The sequence below is a fragment of the Primulina tabacum genome, chromosome 16, assembly GCF_025594145.1.
Source record: "Primulina tabacum isolate GXHZ01 chromosome 16, ASM2559414v2, whole genome shotgun sequence".
NCBI classification, from domain to species: domain Eukaryota; kingdom Viridiplantae; phylum Streptophyta; class Magnoliopsida; order Lamiales; family Gesneriaceae; genus Primulina; species Primulina tabacum.
This window is the reverse complement of record NC_134565.1, coordinates 37,164,550-37,178,000: the sequence shown is the minus strand read 5'-3', so window position 1 is coordinate 37,178,000 and position 13,451 is coordinate 37,164,550. Positions and strand designations below refer to the sequence as shown.

Below are 13,451 nucleotides of genomic sequence, written 5' to 3'. Positions count from 1 at the left end.
TATAACAAGATGCAGCTGAAGAATTCATTGCTGAATTGGAGCAACAAACTGAGAGTGATCCCAAGCCTTAGCCATGGTGACTTTCAGTGAGAATGACAAAGGCAAAGCACCGGCAGTAACTGAACCTCTCTCTCCTGAAATCCCAATTGCTACTGACATTATGATCGAAGAAATTCAGTCCAGTTTGCACAATCTCATATCAACAGTTTCGGAAGTCAAATCTACTCAATTTATGCATACACTGAGATTTGATTCCATCAAGGAATATACCATGAAGGATCTGAAGAAGATCATCAAGGACATAACTGATCTGTTCTTTGTCGTTGACAAACTGAAGAAGGACAGAGTCACGGTTCCAGCTTTGTTCCAAACCCAGGATATGCTAACAGAATCAACTTTGTGCATATAAGCCTCTCCAAGAGAATGGACGTAATGCAAGCACAAATGCTTGATGCAGTATCCTAAGTCAGTCCGTCATCTTTCTCTGGCAGGTGTTGACAAAAAGAGGGAAGATGAACATAAGAAATATCAAGGTCAATGTGGTACTTCAAAGAAAAGAACTGAACATCCAACTGATCAAGGACCAACTGAGAAGAAAGCTAAGAAATGATGTACAGTCCAGTCAGTTAGATACTTTAGCAGTTCAAGGATCTTATTATGTACATTTATAATGACGACTATTTTATCTACTATCGGTTTTATCAGTTCTTAAAATCTAAGTTTTGTCAAACACCAAAAATGGGAAAATTGTTAGAATTACAAGTTTTGGAGTTTAACAAATAAAGCATCGAAGTTTGCAGAACCGATCAGCTCAACTGAAACCACTCACTGAATTAAATCGAACTGAACAAAGTTAACTGAATATGTAAAGTTAACTGAACTATCAGTTGAAACTGATCAGTCATATATTCAGTTCAACTGATCAGTCAAATAGTCGAACTGCTGATAAGTTTGACACGTCATCAGTTATCTCAGCTACCAACCGACAAATCTTATGCAGCAGACTGCAACTAACAGAAGGAGCGACACATTAGCAGACTGCAATATCGTACTATTGTCAGAATAATGTTGACACATTCAGAAATACAAATCAACAGACAAATATTAATTAATGCATTCAATGTTACCGTTGAAAGCAAAGCCCATAAATAACCGAGGAGTTCTGCTGAGAAGATAACTTTTTTCATCATTATTCTGATTGTTTTTCGAATTTGAGAACATCTGAAGAATTCAGTTATACACGATCAGTTACAATATTCACACAGAAAAGTCTCACACTTCATAGATATATTCATAGCATTCAGGCTATTATTCGAGCTAAAATACACATTAAATTATTGTATTCAATATTTTGAGATCAGTTGTGCTACGAAATATAATCAGTTTTTGTAATGATAAGTTGTAAGAAACTAAGAGTTTTAATTTGACAGTGTTTAAGTCCAAATTAAAGTGGTTTATTACAGTTTCTGTAATCAATCAAAGTTTTTTAATAAAACATATCTTTGTAATAGAAGGGATGATGCAGGAGTGTTTGAAGTCTCCGAACATACATAAAAATCTTTGTGTTCAGCATTTCTTTTATTCTTCGAGTATTCAATTTATTAGTTAGTTTATTTTCGCACTTCAACTAGTTAACTGACTGATATCGACAATAAGATTCTTGAATTTAGTCTGTCACTAAACTGATTCATCATTTCACAAAGAGCCAAAAATTTTAAAGTGTTTATTAAATCCCCCCTTCTAAACACTTTGACCCTTCAAGCCCATCCTAACTGACACATTATTGTAGATTGTTTGAAGCCGCCAACAAAGCAACTTGACCCGACAAAGGAACTGGGCCAAACACGGGAGCAAACCCTAGCAAGACAAGAGAGAACAAGTCGAATGACCAGGAGTTTGCCATTACACATGAAGAGGCAGACGAAGCAAAAAAAATCGTGTCAAATACCGTCTTAATCTACCTAGTACCTTCTTATGTAATGTTTGTGAAACGTCTATTACTAGTTTTCTTTAAAACGCACTAGAATGTTTTTCCCAACCTTGCTTCGGCTGAAATGGATACATACATACATATATATATCTTTAAAATAATTTTCACCATTTAAAATAAACTCACCAACTAATTATTTGAAAATCCCAAAACGCAATTCAAAACACAAAATCGTAAACGTCAACCAAACCTAAAACTAGCATTTCAAAATAAAGTATAAGCATCTTAAATCCTCTCAAAACCACTCAAAAGCATAAGGTCATAAACGTCATAAAATCTCTAAAGTAATCTTAATGCGGAAAACTAGCAAAGGTCATCGGGTTATATGCACCATCAGTCCAACTAGTTCAACCATCAAGTCCTCCATCATCAACAACATAATGTTCACCTGCATCGATAACACCTAGTGAGTCTATTGACTCAGCAAAACTTAAAACCATGATAGAAAATAATACATATATATTCACAAACAACACTGGAAGATACTTTTAACAAAATAACTTTTCATGAATATGCATAACTTTAAACATTTCATTATAAACATTTTATTTCATCATATACGTATATGTTTTCCCCTTTTTATTGAATTAAGATCGTTAATTGTGACTTTCGTATAAGTTGTAATTAAATGAACCAATCTACGTATAACCATGGTACCATGCAGCAGGGACATTAGCGACACTCTCACCCGTCAACTGAGCATTGGCCTTACATATCATAATATCATCGTATTAGTCACAATCAAGTCAGCTCTTTCAACCATTCATCACTTATAAAAATCCATGCATATGTATATTATATATATATATATATATATATCATTTTTTTAAACCAAGCATGCAACACGTCTTTTAGCATTAACGTTTTTCATCATAAAATTCCATAAAAATTTAAAATAAACAATTTAACATTCATTACAGCATTCAGGGCACTGCCAGAACGTCTAAATTTTTTCAGGTGTAAAATTAATAAACATTTTAACATTCATTACAGCATTCAGGGCCCCTCCAAACTTAACATAACACTTTAAAATACACTCATAAATATTTCTTAGACGTAAACTTACGTTCCTCGACTAATTTCCAAATTCGTTTTACAACTTAAACGTATGTCTCAGTTTTAACCCGAATCAACTCGAAATTTAACCTTACCAAACTCGAACCATAGCTTATTAATACCTAACCATACCATATACAACCCAAACCAAGCCAAATAAAATCCTTGAACAAGCCTAAACCTTGTTGGAAAATTCTACTCATTTTCCAAAAACTCTAGCTTGTACCAACCCTCAACCCTTTGAACCTAGCCCCTAACCGCCATTTCCAGCCCCTAGCTGACCATCCTAGGACCATGACCGAACCCTAGGGATGTTGCTGGACCAAGCTTAAAGGACCTAGAACCACAGCCCATCAAACCCGATCCATTTCATGCCTAAGCCATCCCAAAACGGTGTGCAGCCTATGTGCTCCCTTTACAGCCCTTTCACAGCCCCTATACAACCATGACTAGACTCCCTTAGGACCCTTGAACACATCCCAAACATTAGCTAGCCGTCTCCCTCGCCTAGGACTAAAAACGCAAACTCTAGCCCATAGAAACCCAATTTTCGTTCATCAAGGTGCCCTATCTTGTCCAGCCCTTAAACATACACCTAAGGATCATTAAACATGTTGAAAAACGTCCCTTCCCATAGCCCTATCATGGCAGCCCCTTTGTACATCTTAATCAAGAGTTTTAAAAGATGAAAATTCTAGTTTTGTTCATGTATAGCCATAAAAACAAAAATATAATAAGTGTATCATGTTTTTCATGCAAAAATGTATAAATATATATAATATGGTATGAATTATGAGTGAAGGAAGATTAATGTATGCCTTTGCGTATTTTACGCTCAAAAAATAACTTGTGATGTGAGGAACGTTGACGGAGAGAAGATCTTGCTGAGTCCCCTTCAATATTCACGTGAACTCCTTCGAACAATGTGTGGTGTACTGGTGTGTGTGTTTGTTTGTGTGCTGATAGAAAAACCCTAGGACTCTTTGGAGATTGAAGTTAATAAAATATTTTTCAATTCGTGTTCCCCGGTTTTCATTCGTCGATCGCATCTCAAATAACCTTTAAAACACAGTTTTATGCATTCTAGTAGAAAATCACATTTTAACATACCTATCATATTCAATAAATTCAAAAATAATTTAGTTAGACATTTTTCATTTTTTCTAGATTTGCATATAGTTGGATTATGTTATCGTATTTTAGACCTTACATTTTGATTGTGGTGCTTATCATTTTTTTTGTATCTAAGAAATTTGCTAAGAAATTAAGATGTAAACCCGAGATATTAGTTGAACCTTTCAGAGTAGCCACACCTACCAACAAAGCTATTCAAACTTATGATATTCATAAAGATTGTAGAATCAGTATCGACAACCAAACTTTCAATGCCGACCTGATACAACTCTTATGGTCGAATTTGAAGTCATACTAGGAATGGATTGGTTAGCAAGAAATAAACCAATGGTAGAATGTAAGGGTAAGAGCGTCGGACTCCAAACCCATAATCAAGATGAGATCTTATACGATGGCAAATCCAAGGAACATAAGTCATTTTTCTCCACTTCCCAAACATGGAGAGCTAAGAAATCTAGAGAAAAAATCTACCTAGAAATGATAAGTGAAGTAAATGAGGAAGTTGACCTCAAACTAGAGGATATCCCAAAAGTACGATAATTACCATATGTTTTTTCTGGAAAGATTACCTGGGACAATCCCGAAACGCGACATATAGTTCGAAATCAATTTGGTTCTTGGTGCCGCACCAATATCAAAGGAACCATAACAAATGGTGCTGGACAAACTCAAGGATCTAAAAGAGTAGCTCCAAGAATTTCTAGAAAAGAAGCAAATTTGACCAAATGCGTCTCGGTGGTGAGCTCCAATACTATTTGTGAAAAAGAAAGATAAAAATATAAGATTGTATTTAGAGAAATGAAATATATCATAATCAAGAATAAATACCCCTTTTTGAGGATAGACGACCTTCTTGATTAGCTTAAGGGAGCTCGATCTTTCCAAACTCGACCCGAGGACATGTTGCCACCAATCTAAGGTCAAGATTGAAAATACTCCCAAAACAGCTTTCTGAACAAGGTACAAGCATAATGAGTGCACCGTAATGCCTTTCATTTGGATGAACACTCCAGCATAATTCATGGATCTAATGAATAGAATTTTCAAGACATTCCTTAACAAATTCATAGTGGTATTCATCGATGACATTCTTGTCTATTCTTCCAGCAAGGAAGACCACAAAGAGCACATCCATCTAGCTATACAAACATTAAAGGAGAAAGAGCTCTGTGCCAAGTTCAAGAAATGTAAATTCTGGCTAAGAAGTGTGTCTTTCTTAGGTCATGTGATGTTGGAAACATGAATATCATTGGATCCAAAAAAGTGGAAACAACTTTAGATTGGCCAAGACCTGAGAATGCAACAGAGAACATAAGCTTTTTAAGATTGGATGGCTATTACTGGAAGTTAGTCGAGGGTTTTTCTTTGATAGTCGTACACTCGACAAAGCTCATACCAAAGAACTCCAAATTCAACTGGAGGGAAGGATACGAGAAGAGCTTCCAAATTGAAGGAAAAGCTCGGTATTGCCTACCAATGATAAAGATTTTACCATCCACAGTGACACATCAAATGATGGTCTAGGATGCGTACTCATGCAAGAAAGAAGAGTCATTGCTTATGCATCAAGACAACTGAAACGGTATGAGAGGAACTATCCCACTCATGATATCGAATTAGCGGCAATAGTTTTTTATTTAAAAATTTGGAGACATTATTTCTATAACGTAAAATGCGAAATCTTCACAGACTACAAAAGTCTCAAGTATCTGTTCACTCAAAAAAAATTGAATATGAGACATAGACGGTGGATGGAGTTACTTAAAACTATGACTTGATTATAAGCTATCACCCCAGAAAGGCAAACAAGGTAGTTGATGTTCTAAGTTGGAAAAGTATGGTAAAATAACTATACCATCACTTTCAGCACAAGTATGCTTTCGGGAGACACTCAAGCTAAATCAGAATCGAGACACGACACTAGAAAATTTTAAAGAACAAGCTAAAAAGGGAAAGACGTCATATTTTTTAATAGACCAAAACAAAATTATGTGGATGAAATGACGATTGTGTGTGCCAGACATCGAAAATATTTGACAAGATATGGTGTCAGAGGCCCATAAGTCAAAATTTTCAGTTTATCCCAAAAGTACAAAATGTATAGGGATTTGAGAGAGTCTCTGATGGAGTGGAATAAAAGAGATTTCGTCGAATTCGTCTCTAAGTGTCAAATATGCCAACATGTTAAAGCCGAGCACCAATGGCCTGGAGGACTAATACAATCCTTAGAAGTTTTCGAATGATAAGTTGGCTACCCTATACATGAACATCATTGTCACGCCCCGAGACTCGGGATTGACACCGGCTTTATTTAACAATCACACAATCGAAAAAATAAGCCTTTGTAGTACAGTGTAAACTGAAACCAGTTTATAAATCATAATTTAACGTAATAACAACTGTCTTTACAATACCGAAATCCAAACGAAATAGTAATTAATGCGGAAGCATCTTATAATTCATTAAATCATAAAATTCGAAATAATATCTATTATTGGTCTTGCACATCACCAGCCCCAAAAGTGTTCTGATTCCTCCTCCTCGAGTTCCTCCTCGGATTTCTCTAGAAAAGGTTGTAAGGGGGGTGAGTATTTTGGGAAATACTCAGCAAGTGGGGGCGTATCGAGCACAACACAAAATATTTAAACAAGTTTCGAAAACAACACATACATACATCATGCTTTTCGTACCGTAACATCATATTCATAACATAATAGCACTGCGATTTTTCCACCTTCTATGGTTTACTGACGTCAGTCCCTAAGTTTTAATCTTCTAAGAGGGCGAGGTCATAAAACGGTTCTATCCCACCGTGAATGGCCATATGTTGGAATTCCACCCATTTTCAGAAATCCTCACAGTGCCAACACGTAACGTACCAAAATTTCAAAAAAACGTATAGACGAAAAACGGTGCTCGACCGAATTTTAAAAAAACAAACACATGCAAAACCAAAAAATTAAACATTTAAAACAGCCCACTAACGGTATTTTTAATTGCTAAAAACGTAGAGTGCACGATGCTAGACTTGGATCACTTCTTGTTCTTCGATCGGGCAGCACTTCGGCTTGAATTCTTGGACGAATTTGGGACGATTTTCGAGCAGAGTTTGGCTATGGAGAAGCTGCTGAATTTCGTGACTTTCAGCAAGAAATTTCGAAAATAAAGTGTAGGGAGTGCTAGGCTTTGATGTGGTATTTATAGGGGAGGAGTATGGAGTTAAATTTGATACTCAAATCCTACCAAAAATCATGCCAATCTCACAAATTTGATCCTAATATTCTGTCACGCCCTGAGCCCGGGCCCGCGGCTGCGTGACTGCACAATGGGTCCCTATAGCGACTACTTCGTATTCGTCCTTGCTTTACGAAAATGATTAACCCAAGTTGCTATAGAAGTCCATTGTAAGCCATTATAAACTCATTTTAAATCTTTCATTTTTAAGATATGAGACAAGGGTATCACAATCACCCCTCCTTCAGAACATGACGTCCTCATCGCGGCCTGACCCCTCGATCCACCAGCACCAAGAATCTAGAGGTGGCTCCTACAGGTTCAAGAGGTGGCTCCCGTCATGTAGCACTTTGCCCCGCAGGTTCAAGAGGTGGCTCCCATGCACGTAGTACTTTGCCCCGCATAGCACTTATTTCTCGGTGTTCTATGCCGGTGACCGGCTCTGATACCATTCTGTCACGCCCCGAGCCCGGGCCCGCAGCTGCGTGACTGCACAATGGGTCCCTATAGCAACTACTTCGTATTCCTCCTCGCTTTACGAAAATGATTAACCCAAGTTGCTATAGAAGTCAATAAGTCATTATAAAGTCATTTTAAATCTTTCATTTTTAAGATGTAGGACAAGGGTATCACAATCATTTTACGACTACACGAAGTTCCAACAAGCATATTGTCTGATATAAACTTGAGATTCGTTTTAAGTTTTTGGAGAAGCTTCTAACAAAAGCATATTTTAGTACAACTTATCACCCACAGATTGATGAACTAACAGAGAGAACGATCCAAAAGCTACAAGATATGCCGAGGATCTTTTATTAGACCCCGGCCAAGGCCCAAGCCCGTGCTCGTGCCTGCGGTATTACACAATAGGCTCATATAGAAACTATTTTGTATCTGTCATCGCTTTACAAAAATAATTAACTCAAGTTACTATAAGAGTCTATTGTAATCCTTTATAAAGCATTTTAAAATTTTATTTTCAACTAATATGGGACAAGGATATCACAATCACTCTTCCTGTAGAACACAGTATCCTCATCACGGCCTGCTCCTCGACCCACCAATGCCAGGAATCTAGAGACTTTTATAGGTTCAAGAGGCGAATCCCGTAATGTAGCACTTTGCCCGTAGGTTCAAGAGGTGACTCTTATCCATGTGTCACTTTGCCCTACATAACACTTATTTCCTGGTGTTCTTTATGGTGATCGTCTCTGATACCCTTATGTCAAGCCCTAGGCCCGGGTTCGCGTGACTGCACAATATGCTCCTATATAAACTACTTTGTATATGTCCTAGCTTTACGAAAATGGTTAATCCAAGTTGTTATAAAAGTCTATGATAAGCCCTTATAAAGGAATTTAAGGTTTTATTTTCAACCAACGTGAGACAAAGGTATCGAACATGTGCTCTAGACTTCACTGATAATTTTAGTGAACATCTTCCCTTGATTGAGTTCCCTTACAATAACAGTTTCCACATCAACATTGGAAGGGCACCGTATGAAGCTATGTATGAACGAAAATGTCGATCACCTCTATTTTGAGATGAGATAAGAGAGGACCATCATCAGGACTGAACTTGTCGAAGAAACACTGGACAAGACAGTAATCATCAAGGAAAGGCTCAAGGCAAACCTAAGATCGACAGAAAAACTAGGTCGATCTGAATATTAGGCCAATGGAGTCAACAATTGGTGAAAAAGTCTATGTAAAAGTCTCACCTACTAAAGGAGTCGCTCGTTTCAATAAAGTTGGAAAACTAAATCCTTGACACATAGGACCAATTGAAATTCTGGATAGAGTGAGCACATTGGCATACAAACTCATTGACACCAAACATGTCAAGGATTCATAATGTCTTCCACATGTTCCAACTAAGGAAATACATCATGGATCCAAACCATGTTCTGGAAGTTGGACCGCTCATAATCGAATATAACTTGGGAGAAGAACTGAAATATGATGAGGTCCTTAGTCGGATTGTGGACACAAAAGACCAAGTACTAAGACGAGGTACCATTCTCTACGTCAAGGTGTAGTGTTCTAACCACACCGAACCATAAGCTACATGGGAGATGGAAGAAAAAATATGCAAGCAATATCCCTACTTTTTCGAAGATCAAGTTAACTCAAAATTTGATGACAAAACTTCCCATAAGGAGAGAGATACGTGAGAACCACGATTTTAAGTGCATATAATTATTTATTTAATTATAGACCTGCATATTATTGTATTTTCGAATTATGGTATTCTTGTAAAAATAATAATTTCGAAAATATTAAATAATAATACATGATCTCCCAACCAATAAATATATTAAATTCAAAAATCAAGTGCAATATATTGAAAAGATTTCAAAATTAAAGGTTATTGCCTAAGTGAATTTGCTTGCCGTTTGAATCCTGATTTCCACCTCAGCATTCACGACTAAACACTTGAACACACTCTATAATTAATATGTTTACTATCACATGAAAAGCGAGTAATTTAAATAAGAATGTGAGGACCACGGATCATATAATTTTCTTAAAGAAATTAACAAGGCTGCATTTGGATTCAAGCATTTCGTTTCAACAATTTATTTGAGTTTGGATTTGAAACGGCTCCAACAATTGAGAATTTCAAATATCTTCGTTTTGAAAGTTTAAAAGATAAATATGAACGATAAGCCATAGAACAGATACATTCTTAAAAACCAGCAGGATATCCACCCTTTCTCGGGTCACTTACAGCAATTAGCTGCCCAAGATTTGATTTACTCAATTCTTGAACTATGAATTGGCATATTGATCCACCTGCAAGACTTTGTAGAACATGGCCCTTCTTCTCTAGAGCAGCCCTGATTTGTTCTGAAACTTCAATGTGATCACCTATTGGCGTTGTCCAGTTCTCGAACTGCACTACATTAGGGATGAGCTACAGGAACAATAAGAAAAAAGTCTTATATCTATTTGGGAAAATATAATTAATTATTAAGTAATGACGATCATCAGTTACCTCATGATAGCATCTTGGATCCATAACAGAAGAGAGAGGATCCATTCCCCTCACAAAATGATTCAAGAAGACTTCTGTTGTTGCTGCAATTATCATTGCTCCTCCACTTGCCCCAGTTACTGCTTTTAGTTGTCCATCCTGTGACACACAAAATATTAAAATTGTAATATTTGCGGTATTGAGAAACACAAAATGTGACAATGTTATAGGATGTACATTGATTTTATTCGAAGTCTGCAGATGATATATATACCTTAAGGATTATAGTTGGTGCCATTGATGATAAAGGTCTTTTACCAGGGACAATGAAGTTGGCAGGAGCTGGCGGTGGAACAATATTCGAACTATTTGCAGGCATCGAGAAATCACCCATTTCATTGTTTAGAATAATCCCTGTGCTTGTTGACATCAATTTAGAACCAAAGTATGCATTGATAGTGGTAGTCAAGGAGACGGCATTGCGTTTCCTGTCCACTACAGAGAGGTGGCTGGTGCCATGGTCATGGATCTGGTTCCACCTATTAAAGAGAACAATAGAATTTAGAATGAAAATTTGAAATGACATTTGGTTCCAGAAGAAAAGATAATAATCTCTACCTTTCTTACCTTCCACCATAATGGTTGGAATTGAATGTCATATTGTCCAAGATAGTTTTTTTTAAGTCTGCAGCAAAATCTTTCGATACCATATCTTTCAGGACATCTTGCACATTGACGAAGTCAGGATCGCCAAGATTCATCCTCACCGCAAATGCATGCTTCAGAGCTTCAATTACTCTATGGGTCATAAGGGAATCAGAAATATTCGACAGCCCTTGATATCGATCCAGGATATTTAGAATCTGAATTAACAAAAATGAGAACTATATTAATAAATTTCGAACGACTGTGTCAAAAAAATGCCGTGGTTAAAAAATTGACACTGCTTCACTTACAAGTGACATTGCAGCACCACCAGAAGAAGGTGGAGGCATGCCAAGTATGTTGACCCCAAAAACTTCAATAGAAACTGGTTCTCTTATTTTAACTTGGTAATTCTTCAAGTCTTCCATTGTCAATATCCCTCCAGCTTTCTTCACATCTTCGACTAGTTTTAGCCCAATGGAGCCGTTATAGAAAGCTTTGATCCCATTTCTTGCTATTTCACTTAATGTTTTGGCTAGTTTCTTGTTGTAGCATGTATCACCTGGCTTCAGGAGAGAACCGTTTTTCGTGAATATTTTGCGAAGCCCTTTATCTGCCATGATTCCTGTCTCTGTTTTTGTCATCTGCATGTATAGAAAAGGTGATATTTTGAATCCATTCTGTGCCATTTGAGCAGCAGGTGTCACAAGTCTGTTCCAAGGAATTTTTCCATATATTGTCCAGACTTTATGAAGGCCCGCAAGTTCTCCTGGAACTGCTACAGAGAGGGCGCCGGTGTCTTTAAGAGCAGCATTTCCTGCATACATATTCTACAAGAAAAATATATGGTTCTTCACTGCATCGAAATTTAAATTTCATTCGCATTTAATGTTCCTCCTAAAGAATTTGGATCTAACTAGGAGTCGAGTTTTGTGTTGGCAAGCACTTTGCAATGAAGTATCAGGTACAGTACGGATATTTATCTTACTCAAATGACAAAAACTGAAACTTTTTTGTATATTATAAAGAAGTAAAGGACTAAAACAAAATGAAATTTTGAGAGGCAGAAGTCACAAGATTACTGACTTGGGAAGCTAACTTTGGTGCGCTCTCCCTCATATCGAATGCTTGTGTCGTGCCATCAGCTGTTCGAACGAGCATAAACGCACCACCGCCGATGCCGCTAGATCCAGGGCTTACAACTCCTAGGCAGAGCGCAGCAGCCAGCGCTGCATCAACAGCATGGCCGCCTATGCGGAGGATCTCCACCCCAATAGTGGAGCATTGGCCATGATCAGCGGCCACAACGCCATTATGTGCCATGATTCTTTGTCGTCTTGGGCTATCTGCACCTGAACTTAGTCTCACAAATGAAGGAGAAAATAAAAGAAATTGGCATAGTGAGACCAGCCACGGCAAGAACAGAGCTGCAAAGAGATAAATTCGTGAAAGTATTCAGAAAAAGAACTGTTACTGCACTCAAATATCATATATCAAGAATTACAGATAATATTATTTATAAACCCTCACATGCCATGAGAACACGAAAATTGATATGAACAGGGCTTGATTTATCAATTTTGCAGCATCAATGATGAAGACATAGCAGTGTGTGTATGCGCACTCTGCAGTTTATCAATGGCTTGTTTTTTGGACCAAAAGATAGTTGACTCGTGCTCACCACAAATAGATACAGTGAACTTTTGTTAAATATAAATGTAATGATTTTGACTTTTGCAAGGAAACTTACAAACCAGTAAATACAAAGAATGTTTAAAAATAAATGCAAATATATAGATGGAAAGAAAAGTTAAAACAAAACATATTGTATATATATATATATATATTGATGGAAAGAAAAGTTAAAACAAAACAGTGTTTGACTCTTTCATTGAATTATTCATTCTCAGTTGTATTAACTATATATCAGTTCCCTTCGTATAATTCAAGTGACAATGGTACTGCCTGAGTTAAAAAAATGAGCCAAAGGTTGATAAATGATGCAAATACTTGCACATGATTAATGGTGAAATATTCATGATATGTCCTGTTTTCACTTTCGCCCCACTTGCCATTGATCATTTTTGTTTGGGGAACGAACCCGGTTCATTTTCTTCACATTTGACATGCCTAATTAGCGCCTGTTTTTTTATATATTTTCGTGAAAGTATGGATGATAGACAAAGTTTTTGTATTGTGATTGTCTACATTGTCAAAAACTTATGCATTATTTGTATAAATTCATGGACATTTGTGGAAAAAATATATATAATTTACGGTCAAATTTAAGATATTGAATTTGTAGAAATCAATGTATTGCTTATTCATTTAATTGGTTCATTTATTTTTTTGAACTCATTAAATACATGAAGACCATAACAGTGTTTTCATTTTTTTAATAGAAAATTACAAATAA

General features: G+C 36.6%; 1 protein-coding gene across 1 annotated transcript; it reads right to left on the bottom strand.

Annotated features, from left to right (window-relative positions):
* Positions 1–9,947: 9,947 nt before the first annotated feature.
* LOC142529971 (glutathione hydrolase 1-like) lies at positions 9,948–12,730 on the bottom strand. The gene is made up of 7 exons (XM_075635704.1): positions 12,566–12,730; positions 12,122–12,462; positions 11,347–11,865; positions 11,018–11,253; positions 10,665–10,929; positions 10,412–10,549; positions 9,948–10,330 (listed from the first exon to the last, which is right to left on the bottom strand). The coding sequence occupies exons 1-7, from the start codon at positions 12,570–12,572 to the stop codon at positions 10,103–10,105; spliced, it is 1,734 nt and encodes a 577-aa protein (XP_075491819.1). The 5' UTR covers positions 12,573–12,730; the 3' UTR covers positions 9,948–10,102.
* Between the last annotated feature and the right edge of the window lie 721 nt (positions 12,731–13,451).

What these genes read in the sequence shown, in the direction of transcription:
- LOC142529971 (XM_075635704.1), bottom strand. An exon ending in GTGGTGCTGCAATGTCACTT is followed by an intron (nt 11,254 to 11,346) that starts GTAAGTGAAGCA and finishes TTGTTAATTCAG; the next exon opens with ATTCTAAATATCCTGGATCG. An exon ending in TCCAACCATTATGGTGGAAG is followed by an intron (nt 10,930 to 11,017) that starts GTAAGAAAGGTA and finishes TCTCTTTAATAG; the next exon opens with GTGGAACCAGATCCATGACC.